Source organism: Triturus cristatus, chromosome 1_1 (genome assembly GCF_964204655.1).
Source record: "Triturus cristatus chromosome 1_1, aTriCri1.1, whole genome shotgun sequence".
NCBI lineage: Eukaryota > Metazoa > Chordata > Amphibia > Caudata > Salamandridae > Triturus > Triturus cristatus.
The window spans coordinates 37,818,285-37,835,440 of NC_140579.1; the positions used below are offsets into that span (position 1 = coordinate 37,818,285).

Below are 17,156 nucleotides of genomic sequence, written 5' to 3' on the forward strand. Positions count from 1 at the left end.
ATGGCTATAAAAGCCATTGGATATGTCAAGTGTGGTTTTAAAACTTTTACACACAATACTACCAACGAGGGCAGAACTGTGGGTATTCTGTACCGCGCACGTCCGGCAATGAGAGTTTAAATGCCGGTAATCCAAAACTAGGCGGTAAGACCCATCAGGTTTGTTACAGTGAATAAAGGATTATTCATTGGTGACACACATGTTTCAATAACACCTTGATATTCCAATTGTTCAAGGATGTCCGCGACGTGGGGTCTAGATTCACAACGCATGGGATATTGGGGCTGTGGCTGGGGCATAGATTGTAATGGAATCTCATGGCTGGGGGACAATTTATCCCAGCCTACTTGAGTACGATACAAAGCCGGAGCAAGCACCTGAGCCCACTCCTTGGCAAACTTTTTAGCGTGTTCCTTTGGCACTGTGTGCGCAAAGGAAGGGAGGATTACCTCCTCCCCTCTAGGAGCATCTAAAATGAAAGCCGGGGGCCGGTCTGCCTCCGCCAAAAGAATGTCATAGGAAGAGGTCAGATTATCCCCAAAAATCCCTTGAATAGTACGTTGTATGTCACCTTCAATTAAGAGGACTATATCATATAGTCTGTCAGGGGGAGCCACTCTAGTGTCAGCAGTTTCTACAGTAATGAACGTGTCAGTTGCTGTCGCCTCCAGATATGGACGTAGTGCTTGCCGCACTACTGTAACCTCCGCTGCGCTGTCGAGCAGTGTTAGCACCCATGTCAGGTTCCGAAGCTGTGTCCGCACTATCTGTGGCATATCTCGCTGTTAGAGCAGCAACCTTCTTCTTCTGAAACGGGGGACGTTGACGTGCAAACTCGTCTTGCTTGCCTTTACCGTCAGCCTGACTGGGTTGCTCACGTCCTTGTTGGGCACCCCGACCCTTGCCACATTCTCCGCCACCGGACTGCGAGGCCGATGTTTCCTGTGAAGAACGAGGAGAACGTTGTTCAGTGACCTGAAATCTATCAGGTGACTCAAAACTAGTGCGATCGCCCATATCGTATGTGTGTTCACTAGTCGGCTGCACGGGAGACGCAGGACGAGACCCCTGTTTCTGTTGCTGCCTTCCCTGTTTCTTTGTCCACCAATTCTGTTTTGGAAAAGTTGGACAATCGTCTTTAACAGATGAGCTCACCTTAGTTTGTTGGATTAAGTTAGGAATGACAATAGTTGGTTTAACCCCTAAACTACTGCGGCCAATAGTTCTATAAGCCTCCGCAATAATTTTAGGCAACTCTTTTGGCTTATCGAGCTCATCGACGCGGGCTAGGCCATTAGCCACTTGGAATTGTACCGCATCTCCCTTGAGATTACCAAGGACGAGAGAGGCAACTACGTCGAACACTCCGACAAGCCGCATTCCCAACTCTACAGCCGCCTCCGGACCGTGGTTATCTTGAACACGTTTAATGACGGAGGGAAGCACAGCCATAGACGGAGTGCCAAAGCACTTCGAATAGACCACGGCAAAAACCTTACCCCAGTTGTTACAATCGGACACTTCTGGGACTAAGTGTTTTGGCAAACTAATGGTGAGGATCCTGTGTTTCTGCACAGCGGTCGAGTGTGGAAAAACTGCCTCCAGTTGGTCAAATTTGTAGGCAAGCCAATAAGGTAAATCATCCTTATTCTAGGGGCGCTTGCCCATCACCGAATTAACTATGACGGGGCTAATAACAACCGCAGGATGACCAGCTGGTAGTCCCGCAACAGCAGGTGCCCCCACCTGCACGTTGCGTGAGACGTATTGCACCAAAGCCCTATATACTGAAATGAGGGTTGTATGGAGCGTACGCAACTCATCCACCGCAAGAGTCAAATAGCGGGGGTGAGGCGTAAATCCGGCCAGCACCGGCCATGTGGCCCCTGGAATTGACAAAGGGCTGAGTCTAGCCGGTGCAACCGCATGGGGAAGGGCACCATTAAACCAAATGCTATGCTGCCAGGCTGAAAGGGGAATCTCTAGCATCCTGTATGGCGTATAATTTACTGGGACCCTCGTGTGAGTAAACGAGTGAAACGTCTTATCATCGGCATTCACTGCTGGCAGCGTCACCCAAGAGTAAAACAACTCATAAGGGTAGGAGCCATCTGCACTCACCACAAAAATAACGGCCATCCCATCGTCCGGTACCCCATACTGCGTCAAATGACGTCGCAGAGGTGCATGGCTATGTGCTGCAATTTCGAACGCCATAAGGACACAGAGAAATACAACAATGGATTTTACAGCAGCACAAGGGTTCATAAATATAAGAAACCTTTTTAATTAACAAGCTTGAAAGAACCTATTAGGCTAGCAATAGGTAGGTAAAATCCGTCACTCCCGTTATCCGGAAACAAGAGTGAGGGAGTCATGGACTAATAGAAGCACTACTAAGGCGTTTCAAATCAAAAGACCAAACGTTAGGTGCGCGATGTTGCAGGGATTCTGCTCATGCACAGAACTATGCGCAGGAAACCAGGACCTCAGTGAATTGTGGTGTCCCAAAAACTCACCTCAGAACCCCTATCCGACCTGCATCAGTGTCCCATTCATTATCCGTATTCTATCTGAGGTCCCAATGTATAGACAACCCAGAACAAGCGACTTAGAGTACTCTCAGGAATGGTGGGAATCAGAAATAACTGTTCGTAATTATTCTCATATCAGTCCACAACAAGAGTAATCAGAGACACGGTAAAGTTTAAAAGGTTTATTTTATAAACTACGTGTCCTAAGATGCAGTACTTTCGCTAACATAAGCAGACAAATGATTAAAATCAAAACCATCAGCATTGTTACAATACCATAGAAAATGAAAGAAGAAATCATAGTATAAATGACAGTGGAATACAGCCACCTTCCTTTCGCTAGTAAACTAGTATTATTATACTAATAGAAGGTCTCTAGGCTTGAATGGGGAACCCCATACCGTAAAGATCAGCTTAGTTGAATCATATCACAGGATCAGGTGTGCTCTGCTCCTGGGAAAGCTCTTCTTCAGAATGTATGTAAAGCATGCAGACTGCAATATTAAAAGCACTCGACTTTCAGGTATTTGCAGCTGTGTGCGTGTTATGGCTAAATAGTGGGCCGATCAACCTGAACTCAAAAACATGCATTGTCTGGCGACCCAGACTGTTTCTTTACACAATGTTCAGACCAAGGTCGCAGCGCACGTCTAGGGATGTGAACAACAGACAGTTCTCATGTGAAGAAAAAGGCGAGCAAGCAGTTTTCAAATGATAACATGTATCTGCAGTGTCGTGTGCAAAAGTGGCAAGATGGCTTTCTAACATCTAACGCGCTTATGCCAACATAGCAATGTATGAATCTAAATCGCAGCCCTCACTACACTCTTTCAGTTGCACCAAGTGTGTAAATAATGAACCATGAATGAAGAGTGGCAACAGTAGCATGAGCAGTAACCAATGCTGACCCACTGAAGTGGGACTGCAAGAGCCAGTGTGAAAATGCATTAGTTGGGTACATGATCAGCCCAAGTGAGGAGAACAGGGTTTGGATTCAGATCAGAGAAATGTAAAAGTCGCCTCCTGCATTAATGTATGTGTGTGTCTGTTTAACATTGTGCTCCTTCCTGATAAACAATATCACTTCCTGGAAGCTATGCTTGGTGCTAAGGGCCCCCAAATGAGTGTGCTTGACTCCATCAAAAGGGTTTTATCTCTGGCACAATTGTGCCATTCAGGTCATAAATGTGCCAATGGCATAATATTCGTCATCCTTGATTATTTTGGACATTCATGATCTAGTCGTGGCATACTGGCAGGCATCATTGACACGAGTATGACTGGCCTACTTTTAGCCAGCTTTGACATGATGGGGGCCACCCCTAACATATTAATGGCCCTTACTGATATATAGTGGGCATCCTGGCTGTTATGGTGTTCAGCTTTGTCCCAATTGAGGCTCTGGTGCAATGGTAGGCATTATTGGAGCAATAGGGGCAAACTTGACGTATAATGAGCATCTATGGCCTAGGATTGTAATATCTGGCCATTCAAGGCAGAATCTGTCCATGAGAGGCATTTGTACATGTATGTGCTCAATGAAAATGACAAACTGATGTTTGAGGTCTGCGTATTTCCTAAAAATGAAAACGGATATTTGAAGGCAAAACTTGTTTTTTTTTCAGAAAAGGCTTTTCCTCTGAAATATTCAGTTTGTTTGCCCCAAATTGAAAGTGATATTTGATAGAAAAATGTGTATTTTCATGAAAGGATGTGCTGACATAAACAAAACGTTCAATTCCAAAACACATTTAAAGTTGAAAGTAGAATAATAATCTAACCTGAATTGGTGAGACAAAAGGCTGTGGTTTCCTTTGTGCCAGAAGGCATGTGATGATTTAAATGTTACTTCATTAGTCACATGAAGGCATTTAATATTGATAACTGTTTCCTGGTATTTCTGCTGGTAACTATGCCTGGAATTATTGTGGGTCACTACTGATAATCCTCCTTAGTGTGGTCATAGTGTCATGTTTACTTATGTTGTCACTATTTTACAGAGACAACATTTGCTAGTAGCTCAGGAGCACTTTCCTTGAGCAGAAGTAGCTTCTACTTACAGAAAAGATTGGGGACCCCTTATGTAACACATTTATATTTCCATTCCTATTAATTGCATTTCAGATGTTCATGGGCACAAAGTCAGAAATATGGCCGACCTAACTAGAAGAAGTGCAGGTTGCAAGTTGGTCACCATGCTCACTGCAAGCAAGCATTAAAAAAAAAAAAAAATATGCAGTTCTATATAGCGCAAACGAGACCCAAAGGTATCAGAGCACTTTACATGAGCACTAGTTGTGTTACAGATGGACACATTCATGGCTCTCTGGCTAGAGGCTAAGAACCCATGGTGCTCCTTCAGACCACACTGCTCACTGCCGCATACTCGGGGCACCCAGTGATAGAGGTAAGTTTAGACCTGCATGACTCCCTAGCTGGGTTTCTGGGCCCAGGGTGCTCCCCTCCAGCACTCCGCTCCGAGCTTTATAGGTGTCTGAGTCGGCTGTAAAGGCTCAGGATACCAACTCCCAGCATCATGTTCCTGCTGGCTGGCTTTCTGGCGTGAGCCTCAGGGCCTGTGGTGCGTCCCCTGTCCCTCTGTGGTAATGCTGTTCCGAATGATGGAGTCTCTCTAGAACCAGATTTTGCAATGTAGTGCTTTTTGGACTTAAATGTTCCCTGCATGGTCTAAGTGGGTATACTCTTGCCCTGGGTAATCCGACTGCATGCAGATTTAGGATGCTGATGTTTTTCCTGTTCCAGCTAACATGGTAACTAGCACAGTTCAGGCGTGTGCATGATCATGCCAAGGTGCCAAATCTGAGGCCTTATTACATGTCTATTCCATCTGTGTAATGGAACATAGCACCATTGCTTTTGTTGTTTTTTGTGGAGAAAGCTTGTGTTTCAGTACTTCAGACACTTTTTGGTGTTTCATCGTTAACATAAACATGTCTGGCATATTTGTAGAGTGCATGGTCGCCCGAGTATCTCTCTTGACTCTTCTGACCGATAATGGATGTCGGCTGTTACCCAACTCAGTAGTTTTCATTTTATCCACCTGAGAAGGATGAAATGGTAAGTGCATCTGCCACGATTTGAACCTGTGGCCAGCCCCTGATACCCTCACAGGTGATTAGCCACTCTATACAAATCTGATGATTGATTGCTGTCAAACACAGATCCCTGGAGTGGGCTCTTTAACCCATTAAGCCACAGAAGCCAGCTATCATATTACCTATTTATTGCAACCCTCAGTTTAATTGTTTTATTATGTAACATATAACTTGTGTTTTATGCGGTACTCCCAGGAGGAGTTGTTGCCATTTTCAGCTCTGTAAACAGCAAGTGTCCCATAGTGAAGTCAGTGATACCCGTCTTATCAATTGCAGAAAGAGGAAAGGGTGAGATATACCTTCTGGAATTCAGACAGATACCGCAGGTTACACGCAGAGCACAATAGTAGCCCAGTATTGGTCATCACACATATGTGGTGATCATCTGCATTCATTTTGAAAGACAGATAGAATGTGATACCAGAATGCAGCATTTCATGCCTTGTGTTATGAATCTTATGAATGGCAAAGCACTATTGTTCTAATTATGAATGGCCGCCTGGAGAGGCAATAATTATCGAACAAATCCGATACCCTGCGGATCAGAATTTAAAAGTGTATGAAATTGTATTATTTGGTGTAGGTGACTACCCACCTCAAGGAATAATCACAACCTTTGACGGGGTGAAACCTTAAAATCACTATTTACCCTTCCCACAACCCCCTAGTAAATATCCACTATGGCACAGTGCAGATATGCCTAACGTACGACAATACGTAAAGTATTTATGCAATACCAAAACAGTGATAGTCAGAATGTAAAACCATACAAATCCCAAACCGAATTATAAAAATAGAATACAAATTAATAAAATGACTCTAGCAAAGTGCCTCTTTTTGGCATGGTCACCCCCACTTTTGCCTGGTATTTGATATGATTTTAGCCGGATGTGTACTTGGTTCCTACTAACCAGGTCCCCCCTACCAGATCTCTTTCCCAAAACTGTACAATTGGTCCCCAAGTCCTCAGGAGGCTGAGTCCACTTTGGGTTCACCCCTCGTGAACTCCCTGACGTCGCATGCAGCCTCTGTTTGCAGGCCCCCTCCAACACGAGTGCTAATGGACTAAGAAACCCAACATTTCAAACACCTCTGCTCTTGCACTTGGAGACTAGGACCACCAGTGTCCCGACGTCTCCTAGCATCGCAAGACTTGAACCCTCCTCTTGGGTCAACCCGACTGGTCTTCCAGTCAAAACTTGCAGCCTCTTTTCATGAGGACCGATCCCCATTCGCTCATGTTGGGCACCCAACGCTGTATTGCACCACTGCACCCGGCTGCCCCAGTGTCGCTGGAGTTGACCTGCTGGTGCTGCCTTGGACCTTGCCCGATACTCACCTTAAGTCCCGGAGATTGGTCTTGTAAGTGGCTCTACTGTACCTGGATGCTGTACTTATTTTTCCTCCCATAGGATAACATTGCAGCTTCTGAAAAGTGTTGAATTTAAAATGCTTAATATTTAACTTGCAAAACGGACTTACCTGATCGTATTGATTCTGGTCCCTATACACATACAAAGATGCATGTTATTTTTAATAAATTGGTGTGGATCTGCTTATTGAGTCGTGTGAATAGTTTGTTTATCGGTACAAACTGGAAAACAGGAGTTTGCTGAATTTTTGCATCCCTGAGATCAATCAGTATAAGTGCAGCCCTTACCCCCAAGAGCTTTCCAGTCATTGGGGCTTCTACTATGACACATGCAAGTAATTGTTATGCCCTAGTGACCTTCCACATGGTCTCAGGACAACCAGGAACTACTTCCACCCCTGTTTCTAAAGCAGGGCTCTCCTCACATGGCTGCTGTTCACTGTTACTGCATGTTGGTGTGTAGTGGCCAGAGGATTTGCAGCTGAATATGAATAGTTTCTCATTTCAGGACATGTGCCACCTCCAGGGTGCTATTTTTGATTTTCTTTATTCATTTTTTATTGACCATGATAATATGCATTAACAAAAGCAGTGTATGCCATAGGAATCATGCCTGCTAGTATCATGTATCTAGCATACATGTAATGCGCCCAAACGAGTTCGTCCTAGTTCCACTAACCAGTGAGAATGAAGAGAAACTAAAAGTGAACAAAACCAGTATCCTCTTCACTCCCCCCACACCCCAGCAAGCAGGCATTGTATGTAATCAAAAGGCGGGGTAAACCATTGGGCATCACTGACAACACTTAATATTTGTTTTATGAAGTAATCCACAGTATATGAAGCAGCCATCTTAAGGGGGTCGAATGTTAAATTTACCTTCAACGGGTAGCAAGATTGTTGTCCCATGTGTCCAACGGGGAGTCCTTATCATGTCTGCAGCGTAGGGCCATTAGTGTGGTCCGCTCCGCCCATGACCAATCTACTCGCAATGGGTCCTCTTGAGTTTCCAATGCGTTGCTATTGTTTTGCTGCTATCAAGGCCATGTCAAAAGGATGCTACGCTTCTTCTGAGAGCAGGACAACGTTTTGGATCTGAAAGCTCACACATCAGGATTGTGGAAACAAAAATCACCGTGCATGCGGGTACTTACTGAATTGATGTCCACCCATCGCTCCACTGGTTAGGTGTAGATCGTGGCGGTGTGACGAGCATGTCCATATCAGCTGCAGCCTATATTCAAAATGATTAGGGGCCAAAGCATGAACATCTACGTTGCGTATGTGCAGGCACCGAAGTTCATGCCTTGGTTTTTGGGGAAACCATGCTGCTTTTAGCACATACATTAATGCTGAACATCTATGAGTTGGTGTATTCACTCAGAAAATGAAGACGCTCGCACTGCTCCATGTTTACTAGTCTATGCAATATCAGAAAAATGTCAGAGCAGTGTAAGCATAAACAGGTGTAAGAACCTATTCTGAGTCTGTGCAGTGAAGTAGGATGTGTGCATGATGCAGCCAGATGATCACTGAGTTCAACTCTCATTCCTACTGCCTCAGTGTCGAAATGAAGCTTGACATGTATGAGGACAAAGCAAGGCTCGCCACTTGGCAACGTCGCCTGTACAAAGCACGCGGACTACAATTCATGGAAACACATTGCACTGTGCTCATTAACTCTTTCCTGCTCAATAGAAAATGCCCTGGAACTAGACACACTGCACAGAACACACAGTTAAAGTGCCTTGAGCACACAGTCCCAGCACTGCTTTCAAAGAAACAAAGCCCACCCACATGAGTGGTAAAAACCAGTGCTAAGAGGTCCTTGTGCTGGCTTTCAATTACACCTCAATCCACAGACACTACGCCAACAGTGTACAATAGATTTCATACCCTGTGTGAACTGCACTTGAGAGCGACTCTAAACATCCTGCAGTTCATGAAATTGCTTTATTACGTCAGCTGCTTCAAATAACAGCACAGTTTTTTGTCACCAAAGTCGTTATAGCTAACAGTAGTAATATCCTAGCAGTTTTCTACCCTATGACCAGGTACAGCAAAAATAGGCCTAGATCCATCAGAAATAATATATTTATTAGTCCCGCTTTTTCTTGGTATGTAGAGCCACAGAACAGGACATTGTGACACTAGCGTACAATAACCTAGTAGAGAGTACACCACAGTTTACATACATTTAATGTCAGAGTTGAAAATCTTTATAAAGTAGATCTTTCCTGTTTTAATGAAATGCCACCAAATCTCCATTCATGCGCATACTGATCATGAATTGGGACTGGACTGCTGAAAAGAGGTATCTGATTACTGACAATTTAGACTGGCAGAGAGGTGAGATAATGAAAGTTACATGGAAGAACACATTTAAGGAAAGGGTGTGAACCAGTGAGTTTGGAGAAGGAAGAACTAGTAATAATTTACAAAAGGAATGAACGGGTGAAAAAAGGGCATTTCGCTCTAAGCATTGAAAAGACCATAATCTCAGCAATTTTGTTTGGACCAAAAAGTGTAAACCCTGATAACTTTAAAAAAAAAAAAAAAAAAATGTAATAGTTTTTGAAAGCACTGAAAAAAACTCCACTGGAATTGATAACAAATAGATATTGAAGAAAGGAAAGCCTATTCACCTTGTTTTCTTTCTCTAGGTAATTGACACTGTGAAGCACGTCATCAGTGATGACAGAGTGAAAATTACTATTAAGAATGCCTTTGAACCTCTTCCCGTCAGTCCCTATGATGAAACGTCTTTTGGATATCAAATTGTAGGGCGGACCATTCGTGATGTATTCTCTGACATCCCCTTCGCTCCAGGTAAGTTCAGACACATTCCACTTATTACTTTGCTCACAATCGGTTACCGCATCCGATATAAGGCCTATCACCCCTTCCTACTACCACTCAAGATAAACAAAGCAGATCACATCCATCATCTCTTCCCCCCCGAACCCACAGTTGCTGCTGATTTATCAGTGGAGATTAACCCAGGCATTGTAGGTGACTGAGGCAAAGCATGCTGGGATTTGGCTCTAGCCAGATATTTGATTTTGGCTAATCTATAGGTCATGTCTGAAGATGAGCAAGGACAAAGCTATGTCAGGACTTTGCCACCCTCTCTGACTCTACTCCCCCTAATGTCCTTTTGCAGCAGCAGTCTGACAGATGTTTGGGAACGGCTGTCACACAGTATCACACAAATCAAATTAAGAATCTGTATTTAGGGATTACACGTGTATTACCCTCTAAGAGAATCAAATCAGCACAAACTCCTTACAAAATCCCCTTCCTGAGATCAGGGGAGAACCAGGCCTAACGGAGGGATCACTTCCAATCGCAGAGATGATTCACTCCTCCAAATCTTGCCTGTCAAACCCAAAGGACTTCCCTAATAGCATAGCACCTAATGTTAAAAAGAGCAGAGTATAGAGTTGAAAACATTGGGAATAATGTTTACTGTTAATGTTACTTTTCAAAGAACAAAGATTCAACAATGTCGAGAGTGAAACAGAACCCAAAGATGCTGCAGCTATTGGCACCTTCCCACATGTGACAGCCGCCTATCCTTCTTCGACAGTTGGTACATCCGAGATGACATGCTTTCCTAAAAACCCTTCTCCCCCTTTACTCCTAAAGCCTCGCATGAATTGTTGACTTTGCTTTAAAAGATATGATTGTTCCTTCTCCATTTTTTCTTACCCATTCTCCATTCTCTGCAACATCTACTCTCTCTAGGTGTTACCTACTCTGGTGCATGCCTGTCTGCTTTACTCTCATTTATTGCATTTATACAAACAGCCCACACCTCATCCTCTAGATCATAACCTCTCCTTCCTGGAAAACATATCCCTGCATTTTAACAGTAACTCACCTCCGCTAACCATTCTATGCTTTCCACCAACAATTTTCACAAACTCAATGTAATACTCACACCTAACAGCCATTAACGTGATCTTCCACGGAGACAATAAATGCATGCAAGCCTTTCCTTGAGAAAATGACTAATCCCATTAACCATCAAGAAGAACCACTGGATTAACCATTAACCTTTGAATTTAGGAGTAGCGTGCTACCTGCCATAAAGTGCTTTGACGCCTCATCAGGGGAAGTAAGCACTATATAAATGTAATTGCAGTACAGTGCAGTAGATGGAGGCCTTCGTAGGGGGACGTGCAAAGGGGCACCAGATTAAAGATTAAGGAGCAGTAAAGCCTTTTTCATACGAAATGCAAACTACAATCACAATCTTGAAAGTGCGCAGTGCAAGGCAACGAAGGCAACTCCAATCGACAATAAATTCCTAGGCAATGATAAACTTGTCAAACATTATACTATGACAAAATAAGTAATAACTAAACGTAAGCTCAGTGTAAGAACCAAAAAGGAAGAAATGCAATAAAAAGGTTTTTTAATTTCAATTAATTGAGTTCAATAGTAGTATAAAACGATCTTCATTCATAAAAAAACATCCAAATTGCGATATTATGAAATACAATCTTTAGATCGGCAATATTTTTCAATATATGAACGACATATTAAAAACACAATAAAAACCAATATTGGCAGAAATTGAATCTTCTTCGCTTGTTTGAGCGAGGATGCGCCTTTGTCAGGATTGCCACAAAATTGCCTGAAAACAATAATTTTGAAAGTACATAATAGAGAGAAGGGACAGGGCCCCTGGACAGTGGGGTTTTGGCCTCCCATCACCTCCCAAACAGTCCCACCTGCCTTCTCCCACAGTAATAAGCAACTCATCTGGAATGACTTTCCATTCCTTGGCGAAGTTTTAATTGGAGCCCAGCTGTTCAGAGCATCCACACCTAAGCTGGAGACCTAATATGTGCGTGGGTTTTCACCTCAATGTGTGATAGTGTCTCCTCACTGAGTGCCCATGTGATGATTAAAAGAAAAAAAGTGTGTCACACAGCTACTGTGTGAGTTGACTGGGCTGTGATGCAGAATGTTTAATTTATTCAGTATTCTGTCCATCATTTTTTGCAGCAGCATTTATCGCCCCAAGTGGGATGGGTATGCCCAGATGTGGGTCCCTTTGCTTATGGCTGGGTCTGAACAGGGGTGACAAAGTGAGCTAAAGAATGATGATGGATTCAACACAGATCTGTGTCTGGGGGTAAGTGTCTGAAAAGTTTCAGTGCTCCATCCATCATCTCCTTGTGTTTGCTTTGTTCGTGGGTCCCTTGCTCACTTAGCCACTAATTTCAAGCTAGCCTGTCTGATGAGGGGGTTAGCCTAAAACCGGACCCAGGATGCTTGTTTCGGGACCGGGGTAGACCTGTCTTGGCAGTTCGGGCTGGACTGTTCCCATGAGGGACAGTTCAAGACTGATTTGCATATGGCTGTGTCTGAACTGGGGTGGCAAAGTGAGCTAAAGAACGATCATGGATTCAACCCAGATCTGTGACTGGGGTGAGTGTCTGAAAAGTTTCAGCGCTCTGTCCATCATCTCCTTGTGTTTGCTTTGTTCGCCCTAAGTTGGCAGGGTATACCCAGACGTGGGTTCCTTGCTCACTTTGCCACTGGATTCAAGCGATCCTGGCTGATGAGGGGTGATACCCCAAAACCGGTCCCGGTATGCTTGTTTCCAGTCCAGGGAGGGAGGACACAGCTTAGCAGTTCGGACTGGACTGTTCCCATAAGGAGCAGGGTCAAGACTGATTTGCATATGGGTCCAAACTGGGGTGGCGTAGTGAGCAAAAGAACGATGGATTTAACACAGATCTCTTGACTGGGGGTGAATATTTGATCTATTCAGGATTCCATCCATGACTTGTTGCCGCAGCATTTTTCACCCTAAGTGGGATGGGTATGCCCAGATATGGGTCCCATGCTCGCTGTGCCACTGGATTCAAGCTAGCCTGGCTGATGACGAGTGTTGCCCCGAAACCGGTCCCAGAAAGCCTGTTTCCGGTCCAGGGAGGGCCCAGCTTGGCAGTTTGGGCTGAACTGTTCCCATGAGGAACAGTGTCAAGGCTGATTTACATAGGGCTGGGTCCAAACTGGGGTGGCGTAGTGAACAAAAGAACCCAGATCTCTTGACTAGAGATGAATGTTTGATTTATTCAGCATATTGTCCATCAACTCTGCAGCATGTGATGCAGAAGGGGCAACACTACACAGTTCTAATTTAGAACCTCAGATCACACTTGTTTGATGGAATATAAGTGGGAGTGAGGGATGAAAGCGGCAGATTGCAGATGGAAACAAGCGGGTAGCATTAGGTCTGCACGGGTTGGAAAGCTACCGAGAAATGGGCAGTAAAAGACCAGTTGTTTCGAGGTCCATCGATTCATTTCAAAGATGGAGTTCTTCACACATCCAGTCAGACTTATGATTGTTTATTATTGCTAAGTTTATATTCGAGGCATATGAGCTGCAAATCACACACTAGCATTAGATCACAATCTGGTGTTGGGCTCGGATGCTTGCACCTTGTTGTTGTCTTGGAAGAAGTCTTTGTAGTCACGAGATAGGTGACTCCTCCCTTGGCCGATAGTGCGCATGGGCATCAACTCCATCCTTAGATTGGTTTTTTCCGCCATTGGGTTCGGATGCAACTTTTGCGCTCCGGTTCAAAACTTCCATTTCAAACTATTTCGGCGAGCAAAATTTTCACAAACTCTTCGGATTGATTTCGAACATCGATATCTTCGACGCGCCTTTCATCGGCCCGATTCCAGTCATCAATGCGGGCCACTGGGCCTATCGACGCCGTAAGGCCTACGGCTCATGGAAAGGACGCCATTCAAGAAATGCCCCCAGTGTGGTGCAAAGTTCCCGCACAGTGACCATCATAAGGTCTGAAACCTGTGCCTCTTGCCAGAACACGACAAGTCAAGCTGTCCAGCCTGCGGATCCTTTCGATCGAAGAAGACTATTCGGGATCGAAGGGCTCGACATCACCTCATGGCACAAAGATCAGCTCCAGAACCAGAGGACATCTTTGATGAAGGCCCGGATGTCCCAGAAGAAGATTCTGAGGATCTCAAAATCATGTCGGAGGCGGAAGACTCAGATGACCCCATCACTCATGGTAAACGAGTGAGTACTACTGCCCATACCCCAACCCCTCCACCAAAACAAAAGGCACTGGTCAAGACTTCGCCTGTTGGCCCCAGTCGCGATCGAAAACACACTTCAGAAGCCCCGCCTGTGTGCCCAGCTCCGAAGAAAAAAGACAAGCCTTCCGGTAGCTCGGGACTGAGCAAACCGCATATAATTGTCCCACCGGCACCTTCAGCACCGAAGCCAAAGGATCACTCTGCTCCGAAATCGGTTCCAACTCCCTCAAAAGACAAACCGGCCTCGAAAACCTCGAGACCCGTGGATAAACCGGCTTTGAACGCTTCTAAGCCTAAAGATCCCGCCTCGTCTCCGAAACCGAAATCCTCGGAACCGAAAGAGAAGCCGAAGGATTCTACCACGCCTCCTAAGGCCAAAGAGCATAAAACTCAACAACAGCCCTGCTCGAAACCGAAAAAATCGACACCGAAAGCGTCATCGAGGAAGAGGAACTTTTTCATCTGGATCTTATCGATCCTAAGCAGAAAAAGATCTATATTAATCCTAAAACAGGACATGTCACAGCTGTGCCATGCAAGAAGAGGAAGTTAGACACCGCACATGCCCCTCCAGAGCCTGTGAAGAAGAAGGGCTCTGCTACATCACCTATGCCTCCTTCTTCTCCTTTATGTCCTTCTAACCTCCTTCCTATCCTTAAATCTGTTACACCACCTCTGCCTGTAACTTCTCCAACACATACACTACCACAGGATGATGATGATGATGATGACCTAGGGGCAGGGGGAGACCCTGATCCATTCACAGATCCAGACGACCCACCACAAGATGATTGGGATTACACTGTCCCAATAGATTTACCAGACCTCCCACGATAATATTAGTTTTGGACAATTGCTTAGTAGGGCTGCCGTTTTGCACGGTGTGAAAATGCACTCAGACACAGCAGAGGAGGACTTCCTTTTAGACACATTTGAACAGTCCCAAAAAACAGTGCAAATATTACCAATGATTAAAGGAGTCAACATGCCCCTGACGTGTTCAAAGATCCCGTACGTGCCAGGTTTCTTAATCGTAGGATAGATACAAAATATAGACCTGCTTCTGAAGATCCTGCTTACATTAAGGGACAACTGCCTTTGGATTCTCTAGTAGTTTCCAACGCTAGAAAGCGCGCCAACTCACAAACCTCCGGGGATGCACCACCCCCAGATAAGGAATCCAAATTACTGGACGCATCTGGCAAAAGAGTAGCTGCGCAGGCCGCCAATCACTGGCGCATAGCCAATACGCAAGCACTGCTGGCTAGATATGATAGGGCCCACTATGACCAACTGGAAACCCTATTACAGCATTTGCCTGACCAATACAAAACTCAGGCAAATGATCTCATCCAAGAGGGCAAACTAATATCAAACGCGTCAATTAAATGCGCACTTGATGCAGCAGACACCGCCTCTAGATCCATCAATACCAGTATACTCCTCAGACGACATGCCTGGCTGCGCATTTCAGGCTTTAAGCAAGAGGTCAAGACAACCATCCTGAACCAGCCGTTCAACCAAGAACAACTATTTGGCCCGGCTGTAGACACTGCTCTTGAAAAAATGAAGAAAGACACAGAGACTGCTAAGTCCATGGGAGCGTTAGTCTCCGCAAACACGTGGCTCCTTTCATCGTTCCTTTTACAGAGGAGCCTCCAAGAACATGGGCACAGACACCTCATCTTCCTTTAAAACCACTACACAAACATCCCCCAATAGAGGATATTTTAGAGGTGGATACAGAGGAAATAACAATAAAGGGAGAGGCCGAGGTAACAACAACACTCGCACCGCCCCTACTACAAAACAGTGACTTCCCTCCACTCCCCCCAGACCATTCCACTCCGGTCGGGGGAAGATTATCACCGTTATACCTGTCTAGAATTCCATCACAACAGACAAGTGGGTAAGACAGATTATCCAGTATGGTTACTGCCTGGAACTTACAGCTACCCCCCCACACATACCACCCAAGCAGCATCCAATGTCCACAGATCATCTCACGCTCTTGAAACAAGAAGTTCTCTCACTGCTTCAAAAGCACGCAATAGAGCCTGTTCCTTTACCACATGAAGGAACAGGGGTTTACTTGCTGTATTTCCTAATACCCAAAATGGACGGGACTCTAGGACCAATACTCGACCTCAGACTCCTCAATCTGTATATACACTCAGATCATTTTCACATGATCACTCTCCAACAAGTGCTCCCACTGTTGCAACAAGGCAACTTCCTTGCCACACTAGATCTCAAGGACGCTTACTTCCACATTCCCATACATCCTGCTCACAGGAAGTATCTAAGGTTCGTAGTGGACGGACAACACTATCAGTTCAAAGTCCTTCCATTCAGAGTCACCACCGCACCCAGAGTATTCATAAAATGTCTTGAGGTGGTAGCAGCACATTTGAGAAAACAACAGATCCATGTCTTCACATATCTGGACGACTGGCTAATTAAAAGCCAAGTCATTCAACCAATGTGTTCAACACACTCACCAAACCATCCAAACATTACACAACTTGGGGTTCACACTAAACTACACCAAGTCGCATCTCCGGCCCTCTCATAAACTCCAATATCTAGGGGCCACAATAAACACTTCCACAGCTCTGGCATATCCCAGTCCAGCCAGGATAGCCAGTAAACAAACCCTCACCCCAAAATTTCAGGCCCAACACTCTCTCCCAGCCAGAGTGTTCATGCAACTCATAGGCATGATGGCATCTTGCATCTTTATTGTACCTTATGCAAGACTTCAAATGCGTCCCTTACAGGAATGTCTAACACATCAGTGGAATCAGGCTCAAGGACAACTTACAGATCTGGTGTTGGTAGACAGCCGCACACATCACTCTCTGCAGTGGTGGAACACAACAAACTTATCCAGAGGGCGGCCGTTCCTCAAACCTGTTCCACAGATAGTGCTCACAACAGACGCATCACTCACAGGATGGGGAGCCCATCTCCTCGGGCATACAACTCAAGGCAAATGGACCACTCAACAAAAAGTGCTCCACATCAATCACCTGGAACT

General features: G+C 45.0%; 1 protein-coding gene across 1 annotated transcript in view; it reads left to right on the top strand.

The window, feature by feature from the left end:
- LOC146869282 (N-fatty-acyl-amino acid synthase/hydrolase PM20D1-like) overlaps positions 1–17,156 on the top strand; it is a 177,032-nt gene that overhangs the window by 126,420 nt on the left and 33,456 nt on the right. Inside the window, exon 12 of the mRNA XM_085646942.1 lies at positions 9,686–9,851. Coding sequence (XP_085503068.1) covers positions 9,686–9,851 — 166 coding nt within the window. The remainder of the gene's footprint in view (positions 1–9,685; positions 9,852–17,156) is intronic.